We start from the raw sequence: 14,289 nt of genomic DNA on the forward strand, positions 1-14,289 counted from the left end.
TTCCAAGTGAAGATCTTAAGAAAGCAATTAGATACACAAGTCTGGAGCTTAGAGCACTAGTTTGGATGAGAGATACATGTTTGAAAGTCATTGTCATGTTGATGGTAATGGAAGGTGTAGGAGTGGATAAAAACATAAAGAACAAAAAGAACATAAAGTCAGAAGAAATGAGGGCCAAAGAACTCTGATGTATAATATTAGGATAAGTAAAGGATAAGCCTATAAATGACATAAAAAGAGTAGCCAGAGAGACAGAAGGAAAACTGGGAAGCTGTTGTCAGAAAAGCCAAAGGATTAGTGTTTCAAGGATGGTGGGAAACAGGTGAATGCCGCTAAGAGAGAAACAAGATTGGAATGAAAAATAATGATTCAGTAACATGAAGTCATTAGTTATTCTAGTGGCACCTGTTTTGAGAAGAGTCATGGATTGGTGGTGGGATGAAGAAAAAAGACTAGAAGAAAATGGAGTGATAAAGAGTGAGTGGGGGCATGTAGGGAAAATAGCAATTATAGACAACTCTTTCTAGAAGTTTGGCTGTAAAGAAGTGTTGGAGCAGTAGCTGGAGGCAAATATGTGGGCAAGCTAATTTATGTTTCTTAAGCTTAGGGAGAGATGAGCATGTTTGAATGCTAATGGGATGTATCTGGCTGAGACATTTATCCGTACATACATCTTATGTAGGTTAAAGATATTAAAGAGAAGAAAAAAATTAAATTGTAAGATTTCTGATAATCTGAGCAGGGTGGGAATTCAAAACACACAAGAGATATTTTATCTTAGATAGTAGGAAATATACTTCCTTTACTATAGCAGGAGGGAAGGAAGAGAGGATGTGGGGAAAATATGGAATCAGGAAGATGAGGAAATTTCCAACTGATGGCTTAATTTTGTTTTTAAAGAGGTAAAGTCATGTGCTGAGGTTGGAGAAGAAGGGATGAAAGGATTGAAGATATTAGAAAAAAGCTTTAATTGTTGTCAATAATGGAATAAAGTTGAACGGAGACATGTAATAGTGTTTTTGAGTAGTACAGTGGATTTATATAAAATGAATGTTAGGAATTTATCATGGAACCAATCTATTGTGGGACTTGTTCCATCAGCACTCACCTGCTCAGTGACAGACACAGGGGAGACCTGAGAGTTGAATTCATTTAGGGTTGGAGTTTTGTTAGGAAGTTATGATAAAAAAGCAGAGAGGAAAGTTTAGTTTGGGGTATGGAAGCCAATCTAGATGGCATAAAGAAAGGAAACAAGGCCAAATCTGATGGATGAATTTGGGAAAAAACAGTCAAGTCTTTGCAAAGCAGAAAAAATGATCAGAGTGGCAGTACTTAAAGACCTAAGCTAGAAGGAAATGAAATTATGGGAAAATCATTTAATTTCTCTGGCCTCTGTTTTCTCATTTATTTTTAAGTCATGGTGATAGATGGTGGAAGCTAAGTATGTGTTTGTGTGTGTAAATTTGTACACATATCTCATTGTCTTTTTGTAGTAAGTATCAATAGAATCAGATGGGCCTAGGAGCTCTTGAAGAGCATCCCACCCACTTCTAAGGAATGAAGTGGAGTTAGGGGGTAGGAGGTATTAGTCATTTTAACTTTCCCACGGATGCTAGGGCAAAGGAAGACAAAGCCATGTTCTAAAGGCGTGATTCTATTACAAGTAGTGTTCTTTCCCCTAGGCATGTTTGACTTTGCTCATCCAGCAGTGATTAATCACTAATTATGGAATCAGCCATTTGCTTTATCTACCACTTTTGCAGGAAGAACAGAGTACATTGTTGACAGAATTAGTACTGATTTATTGAGCAGAAACTTGAACTCCAGGGTATCCTGATAATAGCCAAAACATGTGGGGTGAACTGTCACTATCTGGAAAAGGAGAAGTTATGTATGATTAAAGATATGTGAGTGCATCATCACAACATCAGTCAGAACACTGTGGCAGCAGCTTGTGGTAGGAAGAAGTGCTGTGGTACACGAGAGTAGTTATTATGAGTCGAACCTCCAGAGTGCCATAGAAAGTCCTCCAGCACTTGTATCCTCTTGTTTACCACTACAAGGACTTCAAAGGCCTCAGAGGGGTAAATTGAAATGTTTTTTGTTCACTGTAAAAAGTTTCTACTTCAGCATTCTGTGATTATAATATTTGCAAGTGAGCTGGTTCAAGTTTGTTCCCTCCTCCTCAGCCCCAGGTATCTGGTTGCAGATTTTAGCCAAAGGAAGTACTGCATAGTTTAAATGTGGCCCTTTACAGGAATGAGCTTCTGACTCAGGCTATGTAGAAAATGAGGGATTGTACTGTGCAAGGGCAAACTTCTTTTATTTCTTGGAAATTTGTGCTTGAAAGGTTATGAACTTTTAAAGTATTTTAATACACAATGCTAAATACTCATCTAATTAGGTTACAGGTTCTGCTTAAATGAGAAAGTGGTTTATTTTGCTCTTACTTGAGTGTCTTGAGGTAGCAAGCTGCAGGAAGAATATGCAGCTTTACTGCATGAGGTCAAGAGCCCTGGGCTACTCCAAACTTATTGTTTGACCACACCTAGGGTGTTTCCCTCATCTACTTGATCAAAAGTGGCTCACTACCAAGACCACATTCTTTTTTTTTTTTTTTTAAGATTTTATGTATTTATTTGAGAGACAGAGAAAGCGTGAACAGGGGGAGGGGCAGAGGTCGAAGCAGACTCCCCTCTGAGTGCAGAGCCTGATACTGACACTGGGGCTCCATCCTAGGACCCTGAGATCATGACCTGAGCCAAAGGCAGACATTTAACTGATTGAACCACCCAGGTGCCCCTACCAAAACCATATTCTAAGCAGCAGGATAGAGAAAGGAGGAAAGGAGAAGGGGAGAAAACATCCATTCTTTTTAAAGGTAAGACCCAGAGAGGTGAGTGGGAGGATGGCATAACTGGGTGATGGGCACTAAGGAGGGCACTTGATGGAATGAGTACTGGGTGTTATATGCAACTGATGAATCACTAAATTCTACCCCTGAAACTAATAATACAGTATATGTTAACTAAATTGAATTTATTTATTTGTTTATTTGTTTATTTATTTTTTAAAGATTTTATTTATTTGAGAGAGAGGGAGAGATAGCAACAGAGATAGCAAGAGAGAGCACGAACGGGGAGGAGAGGGAGAAGCGGGCTCCCCACTGAGCAGGGAGCCCGATGTGGGGCTTGATCCCAGGACCCTGGGATCATGACCTGAGCCAAAGGCAGACACTTAATTAACTGACCGAGCCATCCTGGTGCCCCACTAAATTGAATTTAAATTAAAAAAAAAAAAAATGTATGACCCAGAGATTGGAGATGACACTTTCATTTACATCTCTTGGGCCAGACCTTAAGCACATGTCACATGTAGCTGAGATGTTCAGAAATGTAGTCTTCATTTTGTGTGGCCGTGTGTCCTGCTAAACCTTGGGGGCTCCAGTACTACTGAAGGAGATGAATATTATGAGACAGCTAGTAATCTTAGCAGCACCACCTCCAAAAAAAGATTGTACCAATATATATTTCTACCAGTAGCCTGAGAGAAGGCTCACAGTTTATTAATTTTGCTTGTATTATAATTTATTTAGCTCTAAGTTTATATAATTTATTTTTTAAAAGACTAATTTTGGAGCAATTTTAGGTTCATGGGAAAATAAAGAGGAAGGTACAGAGATTTCCCATATGCCCCCTGCTCCCACACATGCATAGCCTTCCCATTTTCAATATCCCACACGAGAGTGGTTCATTTGTAGCAGTTGATGAACCTACGATGACCCGTCCTTATCACGCAAAGTTCATAGTTTACATTAGGGTTTACTCTTGATGGTTGTACATTCTATGTGTTTGAACAAATGTATAATGGCATGTATTCACTATTATAGTATCATATAGAGTATTTTCTCTGCCCTAAATATCCTCTGTGCTCTGCTTATTTATCCTTCTCCCTCACTCCAGTCCCTGGCAACCATTGATCTTTTTATTGTCTTCATACTTTTGGCTTTTCCAGAATGTCATATAATTGGAATCAGATAGTCTGTAGCCTTTTCAGATTGGTTTCTTTCACTCATTAAGTAATAGACATTTAAAGTTCCTCCATGTCTTTTCATGGCTTGATAACTCATTTCTTAGCACTGAATAATATTCCATTGTCTGGATATACCATAGTTTATTTATCCTTTAACCTACTTGAAAGACATCTCGGGTTGCTTCTAAGTTTTAGCATTATGAATAAAACTGCTGGAAACATCCATGCTCAGATTTTTGTGTAGACCTAAGTTTTCAACTTCTTTGGGTAAATACCAATGAGTATGATTGCTGGGTGGTATAGTAAGAATATGTTTAGCTTTTAAGAAATCACCCAGCTGTCATCCAAAGTGGCTGTACTACTTTGCATTCCCACTAGCAATGAATGATCGTTCCTGTTGCTCCACATCCTCTTTATCACTTGTTGTTGTCAGTGTTCCAGATTTTGGCCATTCTAATAGGTATGTAGTGAGGTTTTTGTTTTTTGTTTTTTTTTTTACTGCTCCTTCAGTAGACTTTAGGGAACACTATGTCTTGCTTGTTTTCGTATCTGTAGCCTTGAATGCAAAATGGATGCTCAGGAAATGTCTGTGAAATGAAGATCTGGATGGATGCCTATGACTGTGTCAGCATCAATACAGCAATCAAAGGACAGGCTGGAAAAATAGAGACTCTGAGGTTGCATTTTGATGAGAGTGCTCTAAAGTCACTTAGGAAATATTGTCTCACCCAGGCTCAAAAGCAGCTATCAAAAACAGTGAGAAACTGGGTAGGTAGGCAGACCTATCACTTAGGATTATGAAGTGGATTTTGAACTTTTAAGCAGATATGATTATAAAAACCAGTTCTCTTAAAGCAGGAAATTCATTTTTATGAAGGGCAGTAAGTCCACTGAAGAACAATAAGTCTCTGCCCACATACAAGTAAAAACAAATAACTCTTTTTTTGGTCACTTTAGAAAAGCACTTTTCTAAAAAAGATTTATTTATTTATTTTGGTGGGGGAGGGGCAAAGGGAGAGGGAGAGAGAATCTCAAGCAGACTCCCTGCTGAGCACAGAGCCTGACACTGGGCTCAATCTCAACCCTGAGATCGTGACCTGAGCTGAAACCAAGAGTTGGTACTCAACTGAATGAGCCACCCAGGTACTCCTGTCATAAGCACTTTTTTAAAAAAAGTAAGCTTACAAAGTTACAAAACTGATTTAATCTTTAAGTGATCAAGTGAGTATTTTGAAGCCAAAGAACTAATGAAAATGTCTTGAGAAGAGAGAATACTCCAGTGTTTTAAAAATTAGGACAGCCAGTGATCCAAAAATATATTAATTTCTACTTAATGGAAAAGAGAAACATCAGTAAGAAAGAGGAAGACAGAGAAAACAGAAACAGAAGAGAAAAGAAAAGAAAGTGGGGGCAGGAAGGAGAAAGGCATGAGGGAGAAGAAACAAACAGCCTGAAATGATGGATTAGCTACCCTCCATGGTCTGAGTCTCAGATACTCTGTTAGCCAGAATACAAATCCTCTTGCCTAGAGAGATGCACTTACTGGAACTCTGGGAGTATGTCCAGTTGTATTGTTTGATCCCTCAGTTTCAAAGTTTTCAACATATAATAAAGGCGATATGTTCCTATTTTGCATTTTGAAATCAGGACAAGAACCAGAATCTCTGATATTCCTCAATTCAGATCTTCAATTATGTTTCTAGACTAACAGCTGAATTTTTTGTATGCCTTATAAAAATAAAATTGTTTCTGATGACTTTTGCTGCAAAAGACAAATTTAGAAGGAAAAAAATGAAATCTCAGATTGCACATAGAAAGTAAAGATGTTCAATAGTCTGGAGAAATGGTGAGTTTTTAAAAATATTATTTCATTAGAAATGCAAGAATTTGGAGATAGCATTGCAAAACAATTTGAGCAGATGGAAAGTATTTGTTAAAGTGATCACTGGTGAAACTAAACTTTGATAGTTTCTAGTTGCCCTAGAAAAAATGTTCTGTCTTGGTATGGAACCCTTTCATAGTACAATTCTAAAATACTCTGGCCTGCGTCCCTCAAATAAGAACACCTGCCGTTACTAAACAGGTATGGCAAAAATCCAAGGAGGCACGCCTGGGTGGTGCAGCGGGTTGTGCGTCTGACTCTTGTTTTTGGCTCGGGGTGTGATCTTGGGGTTGTGAGATTGAGCCCCAAGTTGGGCTCCACACTTAGCATGGAGTCTGCTTAAGGATTCTCTCTCCCTCAGGGCGCCTGGGTGGCTCAGTTGGTTGAGTGTCCTACTCTTGGTTTCCTCACAGGTTGTGATCTCAGGGTCCAGAGATTGAGCCCCACCTCAGGCTCCCCACTCAGCGGGAAGCCCGCTTCCCTTTTCCATCTGCCCATCCCTGTGGCTCGTGCACACACTCTCTCTCTCTCTGAAATAAATAAATCTTTTTTTTTTTAAAGGATTCTTTCTCCCTCTGCCCCACCCTCTGCACACTCTCTGTTTCTCTCTCTCTCTCTCATATAAATAAGTAAATCTTTAAAAAAAATAAATCCAGGGGTGCTTGGGTTGTTAGATGCTCAGTCATTAAGCGTCTGCCTTCAGCTCAGGTCATGATCCCAGGTCCTGGGATCGCCCTGCTTTGGGCTCCCTGCTCCGCAGGGAGCCTGCTTCTCCCTCTCCCACTCCCCCTGCCTGTGTTCCCTCTCTCGCTGTGTCTCTGTCTGTCAAATGAATAAGTAAAATCTTAAAAAAAAGAATAAATCCAAGGAAGAGTAGGATCAAACCTTCATGTGAGATGTTCTCCATTTATGTTTTCAAGAGGAAAGAAATGTGTGATTGCCTCCCAGCAGGAGCACCTCTGACCCTTTATAGCAAACTTCTCAGCAGAGTTAACTGTACTCATTGTCTCCACTGGCCTATCCATTCTTTCCTGAACCCACTTTAATCTGAGTTTTGCTTCAGATATTCCACCTGTTCCCTTATCAACGTCACCAACTATTTATTATCACTCCTTGAAACATTTTCTTTACTTGGTTTCTGGGGCACCACAAACTCTAGATTTTTCTCTCACCTCCCTGGCTTCTCCTTAGTCTCCCTTGTTGGTACATCCTCATTTCTTTGACCTCTATATATTGGAGGGTCCCAGATCTCAGTTCTTGGTCCTCTTTTCTTTATTTCATCTATTTTATACCCTAGGGGACTTCAGTTGTTTCTGTGGCTCTGGTCTTTCCTCTAATCTCCAGAGTCAAATATCCAACTACCTATTCATCTTTCTCCTTTGGATGTTTAGTTAGGCAGCTTAAACTGAACCATACAAAGCTGATCCCTTGTGCATCATCCCCAGGCCGCATAAATAATTACCCAGTTGCCCATGACAAAAATTGAGGCATCATCCTCTGATACTCTGCACTCAATCCATCAGTAGATCCTATCAGCATCTCCACTGCTATCAACTTGATCCCCATCACCATCAGCTCTAGCCTGCATTATTGCTTCTACCCTTTCCTTCCATACATCATGTCGCTATACTCACAACTGTCCAGTTGCCTCCCTGCCTTATTTTATTTACTAAAATAAATGAGAAATTCATTACCATAGTCCACAGTCTGCCTATCTTTATGAGATCAGATAAACTTTTCTCTTTCCTATCCTACTGGTCTTGTTAGTTCTAGAACTACTAAGCTGATTCCCACCTCAGGGCTTTTGAATGTGCTGTTCCTTCTACCTGGAAGATTCTTCTCCTGTGTCTTTACCTGATTCATTTCTTCACTTCACTGAGGTCCTTAATGCCACTTTTTCAGAGAGGCATTTCCTGACCACCCTATCTAAAAGGAGCCCTCATTACTCTTTTTCATATTATCTTGCTTTATTTTTCTTTATAAAAATCAAAATTAGAAATTATAATTATCTGATATGTTTATTGTCTGTCTCCCACACCAGAAAGTTCCAGGAGAGCAGGTTTTTTGTCTTGTTCACTGTTGTATCCCTCATGCCTGGAAGAGGGCCTGGCATGTAGTAGGCTTTCAAAACTAATTGTTAAATAACGAATACGTGATAGAAATATTTATATGTTTTTGTTAGCATTCCTTTCTATAATTGATGGTACTATATATGATATAATATCAAATATCAATATATTTTCATGTATTTACAGTTTATACCTCATGGACATGAAGGAATATACTGGTAGAATAACACTGAAGTCATATAATCCCTGCTATGGTGGGGCACCTGGGTGGCTCAGTCGGTTAAGCGTTTGCCTTTCAGCTCAGGTCATGATCCTAGAGGGAGCCTGCTTCTCCCTCTCCCTGCTGTTCCCCCTGCTTGTGCTCTCTCTGTCAAATAAATAGATAAAATCTTAAAAAAATAAAAACCTGCTATGATACATTTTGTATTCTGTTTTTACTTAATTTGAGGGGGTGGGGCACACTCTTTTATTTACTTTTGAAGTTGTTAACACGAAGTGAATGTTTTGAGTACACAGTGTTTGCTTGCTGACAAGTATTTGGGAGCATCTGGTAGTGGAGAGAAGGGTGTTGAACAAAAGAGATTGTTTTGCTAGTTCCAGAGAAGTGGTGCCTTTCAAGATACTGCATTGCTCTACAGCTGTGACTTCACTTGAAAAGAATATAAGGTATATTTCATAATAACAATTTGACCTGTTCTAAGAAGTGGATGAAGTGGGGGCTTTTTTTAAAGGGTTGTAGAAGTCTGTTGGTGTTTTTTTGGGTGGGATTATAACCTAATAAAGCTCTGATCGGCTCAGATTAGGGACTGATTCTGAAATGTGTGAACTGCTTCATGAATTAACACTGTAAACCTGGCAGTTGCTATTGTAGCTCAAAACTGAATTCACTGGCTTTGTGCATGCTTTAGGAAACTTGTTAGCTGGATGAACTCAGGATGTCATAAAGGAAAGCATCTACAGAATGGTTTTTTTTTGTATACAATGTTAGAATGTAATGTTGTCAAGGACACAGATATAATCATATTATAGATAACCTGTTGTTAAAGTAGTATTTGTTGAAAAGAGATCCTACCTGTATTTCATTGGTCTACAGTGATTTTTGTCATTCAGCTTGTGCCTAACGTTTTTGTGTATTTTTGTGGGAGGTGTCTTAACACTTGACTAGTGGCAAGTATGATGAATCTGTCTGATTCAAAGTTTTTTGTGTGTGTTTGAAAGTACACAGTCATCTTCAACATTCTTTATGAATTACTCCACTGCAGAACAAATTATTTGCTAGTTATTATCTAAATTAAATTTCACTCACCACTAGTTCATATGCTGATTGAGCCACGTATTGATCTCAGCATGTTGTCAGGCCTCAGGATCTGGCAGGTTCCAGAGGTGCTGATTATGATGCTGAGTCATGGCCATAGGCCAGAAGCTATGAATAGACATTTGTGCATGTTGGATGGTCTCCTTGAAACGAGATTAGTTATTCAGGAAGTTAGTGCTTTTGAGTCACATCCTGAAACCATTCATGGATACACAGCAGATTAACTGATGAAATAGAGTGATATCCCAGGGATAACTTGTATGAGAGGAAATTTAGCTTCACTAAAGTGAGATTAGTTGAAAGACAGTATTATATGTTAAAAGGAACATAGTCTTTAAGAATCAGATATACACATCTTCTCTTGCTTAAGTTATATGACCTTGAGTAATTGACTTAACTTTTCTGAGGCTCAAATGACTCATTTGTAATATTGGGATAGTAATATAGTAACTATCAATGTTTGTGAGACTTAAGTGAGCTAATCCATATTGATGTGGTTTTAGAATATAGGTGAGGTTCAGTGGGGTGAAGTCCGGAGCCAACGACCAAGAATGAATTCTTGAGATGTCTTTGGTGCAAAAAAGGTGATTAACATAACATAATAAAATTTAAAAAAAGTGGTTTATTAAAGCACGGGTACAGGATCAGTGGGCAGAAAGAACTGCTGCACCGGGGTCTTGAGGAGTGGCTGATGATATCTTCCGGAATTGGGGGAAGTAAGGAAAAGGGAGGTTTCAAAAGGATTTTCATATGTTAAAGAAAACCCTCAGGATACTGGAGGCCTGGCTGTTATCAAGCTAAGATTGTTTTTCCCCCTGGCAAGGCATTAACATTAAGATAGTTGGGAGATTCCTGGAAGAATGTCACACTTGTCCCACTCAGGAGTGGGGGTGGGGAGAGGCTGCAGGGTGTCAGCTTATGCTTTTCTCTTCGGCTAGCCTTCTGCTCCCTCATCGCGTATCAAGCATCTGGCACAGAGCTTGACACCTGGTAAGAGCTTAAAAAACTGTAGTCCCTGTTATTATTACTTTCTAAATCCCCTGGCAAAGTTGTTGCTAGAGCCCAGATCTCCTAGTCAGTGTGCCTTCTCACTTAAGACCACATAAATTGTTTCACCCACAGATGACATTTAAGCCTTTGCAATCACCCCACTTTTCCATTTTTCTCTCCTCAAGCTCTACTTCTCTATTTTCCCATTTTCTTTTTCTCTAAGCCCTATTCTTACTGCTTTGGCTGATTTTTTAGATACCTTAAGTAATGTGAATAGAAAGGATCAAATTTTGTAACACTGGTTTTTTTTTTTTCCAGTCTAATGGCAACATAAATGATATGGCCATACTTTATGTGTTTTTTTTAGAAGTCACCTTAGTGGCATTGCAAAACTCTATTCATTATTTTTAAAAAAAATACTTATTTGTCTCTGCAACTTGCTCACTGCCTTTATAAATGAAATGAGAACCTGTGATCATTTCAGATACTTTGGAATAGACTTTTTGTATTTCTTTGTCAGGGTAGAAAAGGAACTTTTTCCACAAAGCTATATTATGTAAGTGACTGCATTCTTAGGCTTGTAGCATTTTTCTGCCCCTTACTTCTTTCACCTTGCCTTTCCATACAGATTGTATCAGTTGTGAGATCTTGTGCAAGTCACATCACTTCTCCAAGCTGCAATATTACTGATTGTAAATATGTAATACCAACCTTATACACCTGCAGATTTGTTAAAATAATTCAGTAAGTTCTTTGTAAACTGTAAAAAAAAGTAAAATTCTGAAGTTATTGTTAAGACAAATATCAGTAAAGGCAACTGATGGATCAGTAAGGGTGGTGAAAGTTTGAAGTTAATAATAATTGTCTACTTATCAACTCTGAACAGGTCAATTTTGCTGAATTAGTAGGAGCAAAGGTGTAGGGTTGCAGCAAGTTTTTTTCAAATTTTTGATTAGTAGCAAGGTGCTCAGAATCAAACTCCTAAGCATACAGAGCAACTTAACTCTTACAGTACTTGCATGTACATTGTCTCATTTAATCTTCAGCACAACTCTGTCAGCCTGGTGTCATTATCTCCATTTTATAGATGGAAATTGAATTATAATTTGCTTCCGGGAACATTAGTGGTTGAGGCAGGCCTGAAATCCAAGTTGATATTTATACCACTGTGCCTTTTGTTATAACAAGTTCCTCAGCTGTATATGTATTTGTTTATTCCAAAGATTAATTAGTCCTGTCAGCTTTTACATACCTTGCTGTAATTCTAAATTAGCTTTATATGCTTTTAGCCCAACCCATAACCTCCCCTGTCTTGTGATTTGTATAATCTGTATCCTGGCCTGCTGGCTATTTCGGAAACACCTATCTTTTTTTTTTTTTTCCAGTGTGCTTGATCATCAGACAGGAAGGGAAGTATTAGAGATTCTAATTAATATCTCCAAAGTGAAGAAGAGAAAAAAAAAAAAAAGAGGACCTGTGATAATTGCCTATGATAATTAATTTCTTGGGAAACCATATTATTGGTAAGTACCTGGAGTTTCTCCAGTAATGCAAAGTTTATCCCGGTCCAGCTCCTAGAACAAGGGGATTGTGTAGCATGGCTTTGAAGAGGTGGGGAAGTGAGGCTGAAAACAGGAAATAGTTTAGGCTTGCCATTCCAAAGGAGATTCTCAGTGGAAAACTGTTTAAGCAATAGTGTTGTGTGAAACTGAGTGGGTAGAAACAGGAAGCTGCCCTCGACATTGATCTTAGCAGTGGAAAATGCCCAGCCTAGTGGTTGTCATCAAGGACTCTGGTACTAGACTGTCTGGATTCAAATCCAAGCTTCACCATTTATAGTCTGCATGACTTACAGGAAGTTGTTTAATTTCTCTGTGTTTCAGCTTCTGGTCTTTAAAATGGGAATGAAAATAGTATATCCATCCAAGGTTGACTATGAATATTATATGATATAATGTATGTAGAGTGCTTAGCATGGGGCAGTGCCTGGAATGCTGTGAATGCTGCATAAATAGTAGGAGGATTGCTACTATTACGGATACTATGACTTGTCACTTGCACCTTGTATCTTGGACAAGATTTACCTGGAATAGTATCTGGCAAACAAAACAAAACACACAAACAAAAAACAACAACAAAAAACAAACGTGCTCAGTGAAAGCTTATTGAATTATCACTCTGCCAAAAATGTCATGTTGGTAAAACTGTGTGGTGGGTTGATGGTTTGGGCGGTGAGAGTAGGTTGACCAAGGTTCAGGGGAGGCTTCTGGTAAAATAGGCTCAGGACAGACTCCTTATAACAAGAAAATTTATTGTTTAGTCAATGGAAAGGGTTCATGAGAGTTTGGACAATTCATCTGTAAAGGCATCTTGGTATTTCCTCATTTTTAAAAATACGGAGTTAAGGCCAGATGAGGTTTGTTGTTAACTGTGGTTGTTAACTGTGGAATGGGGGTGGAGAGTATGAGTGGTTGTTAACTGTGGGGTGGGGGTGGAGAGTATATCAGAAACTGTTTTAAATTTTGTATGTCTGTTTTCATCCCCCATCTTCCCTTTGTCTTCAGGTCCTTTCTCCTCTTGTGAAAAATTCTGTCTTTCCTGGTAACCATATAGTACGTAAAGCACCTCATTGCTCAAGTGGCAGTCTTGTAACCCAGAAGCCAAGGAAAGAGTTGTCTTCACATTCATTTGTATGAGAAGGTCTAGGTGGGACCCTAAGTGTATTGTAATTCAGGGAACTCCTTTCATAGGTTTATAGAAAAGTGACTGAGGAAGTGACTATTCCATTTCCTATCTTTGCTTAAATGTTTTGGGCTGATCTAGGAAATATGCCGTTTGATAGCCTGAATCAAATTTCAGTAGCCTATAAAAGGAGTAGAAGCATGGGATTTTTAACTCTCACCATTTGTACTGCACATGCGACACAGGGCTATGAAAATATATAAGGACAGATTGATAGGGGAGAGAGAGCTTTAAGCTCTCTCTGGGAGCAGTTTAAGGGAGTTCTGATTGGCTTCGTCATTATTAGTAATAAGAAAGGATTTCTCTTTGTCAGATCTATTTGCTGCCTTAGATCCCAAAGTAACCAATGTGTTCATCTCAATCTAAGAGAGCAGCTCTGTGGAAAATCTGTTGACAGACCTACCTACTACTTACAGATGCTTTAGAGGACAGCAGTGGGTTTGCATGTGGGCAGAGAGGAATTGAGGAGAAAAATTTATTGGACCTCAGTAAGAGAAGCGCTATTCTCTTACGATTTTATGAGACATAGAAAAAAATAGCATGGTGTGGATTCAGCCTGGCTAGCTAATTGAAGGAAGACTAAAATGCTGGAGTCCCAGAGGAAGAGCTATTTCATAATCCTCAAATGTGTGGGATCCAGCATAATAGGGTGGAAGTACACTGGGTTAAGAATCATATTTCTGTCCTACTTCCAGCTCTGTTACTAACTTGCTGTGTAATCTTGGGCAAGTCTGAGTTTTACTTCCCAGTATATAAATGAGGCTGGGCTAACATGGTCTCCAAAATACATGCTGGCTTTAATAGTTTGATCTCAAGATTCTATGATGTAATAATTGAAACCTACCACTGTTAGAACATTACAGATGGACCAGGTAGGTTGAAGAGGGTGGTGCAGGGAGAGAGGGTCTCCCCTGCTTAATGAATTTATGTAGGAGAAAAGAAAGGTAATCACTGAATATTGGAATAATGACCTTTACTCCTTAACTTCCTGTGAAATTGTTGGTTCCAGGAATATAGACTCAAAGAAAAGTATAGAACTGGGAGTAGTGATTTTTCTTTGAAAGAAGAGTGGTTGTTGATTAAGTAGGTATGTGGAAACATGAATCCTTTAAATTTTGATCATACAATCAATATTCTTCAAGAATGTAAAGACTATTAAGTTGTATTCTATGACAGTGAAGTGTTGTTGTTTTAAGAAACAGGTGAAAAGTAAGATTTGCCCTTTAGAGAGGTCATTCTTGCTGTATGTGGTATGGAGA

General features: G+C 38.8%; 1 protein-coding gene across 9 annotated transcripts in view; it reads left to right on the forward strand.

Moving 5' to 3' along the window:
* Positions 1–14,289, forward strand: part of IL13RA2 (interleukin 13 receptor subunit alpha 2) — a 47,159-nt gene that overhangs the window by 7,799 nt on the left and 25,071 nt on the right. For 2 of the 9 annotated variants that reach the window (XM_027608536.1, XM_027608544.1), the window contains exon 1: positions 13,782–13,902. The exons of 1 other annotated variant lie outside the window; for it this stretch is intronic. In XM_027608536.1, coding sequence (XP_027464337.1) covers positions 13,894–13,902 — 9 coding nt within the window. In that variant the 5' untranslated portion in view covers positions 13,782–13,893. 6 more of the 9 variants (XM_027608537.2, XM_027608539.2, XM_027608540.2 and 3 more) reach the window with 6 other exon arrangements.

The sequence above is a fragment of the Zalophus californianus genome, chromosome X (assembly GCF_009762305.2).
Source record: "Zalophus californianus isolate mZalCal1 chromosome X, mZalCal1.pri.v2, whole genome shotgun sequence".
Taxonomy (NCBI): domain Eukaryota; kingdom Metazoa; phylum Chordata; class Mammalia; order Carnivora; family Otariidae; genus Zalophus; species Zalophus californianus.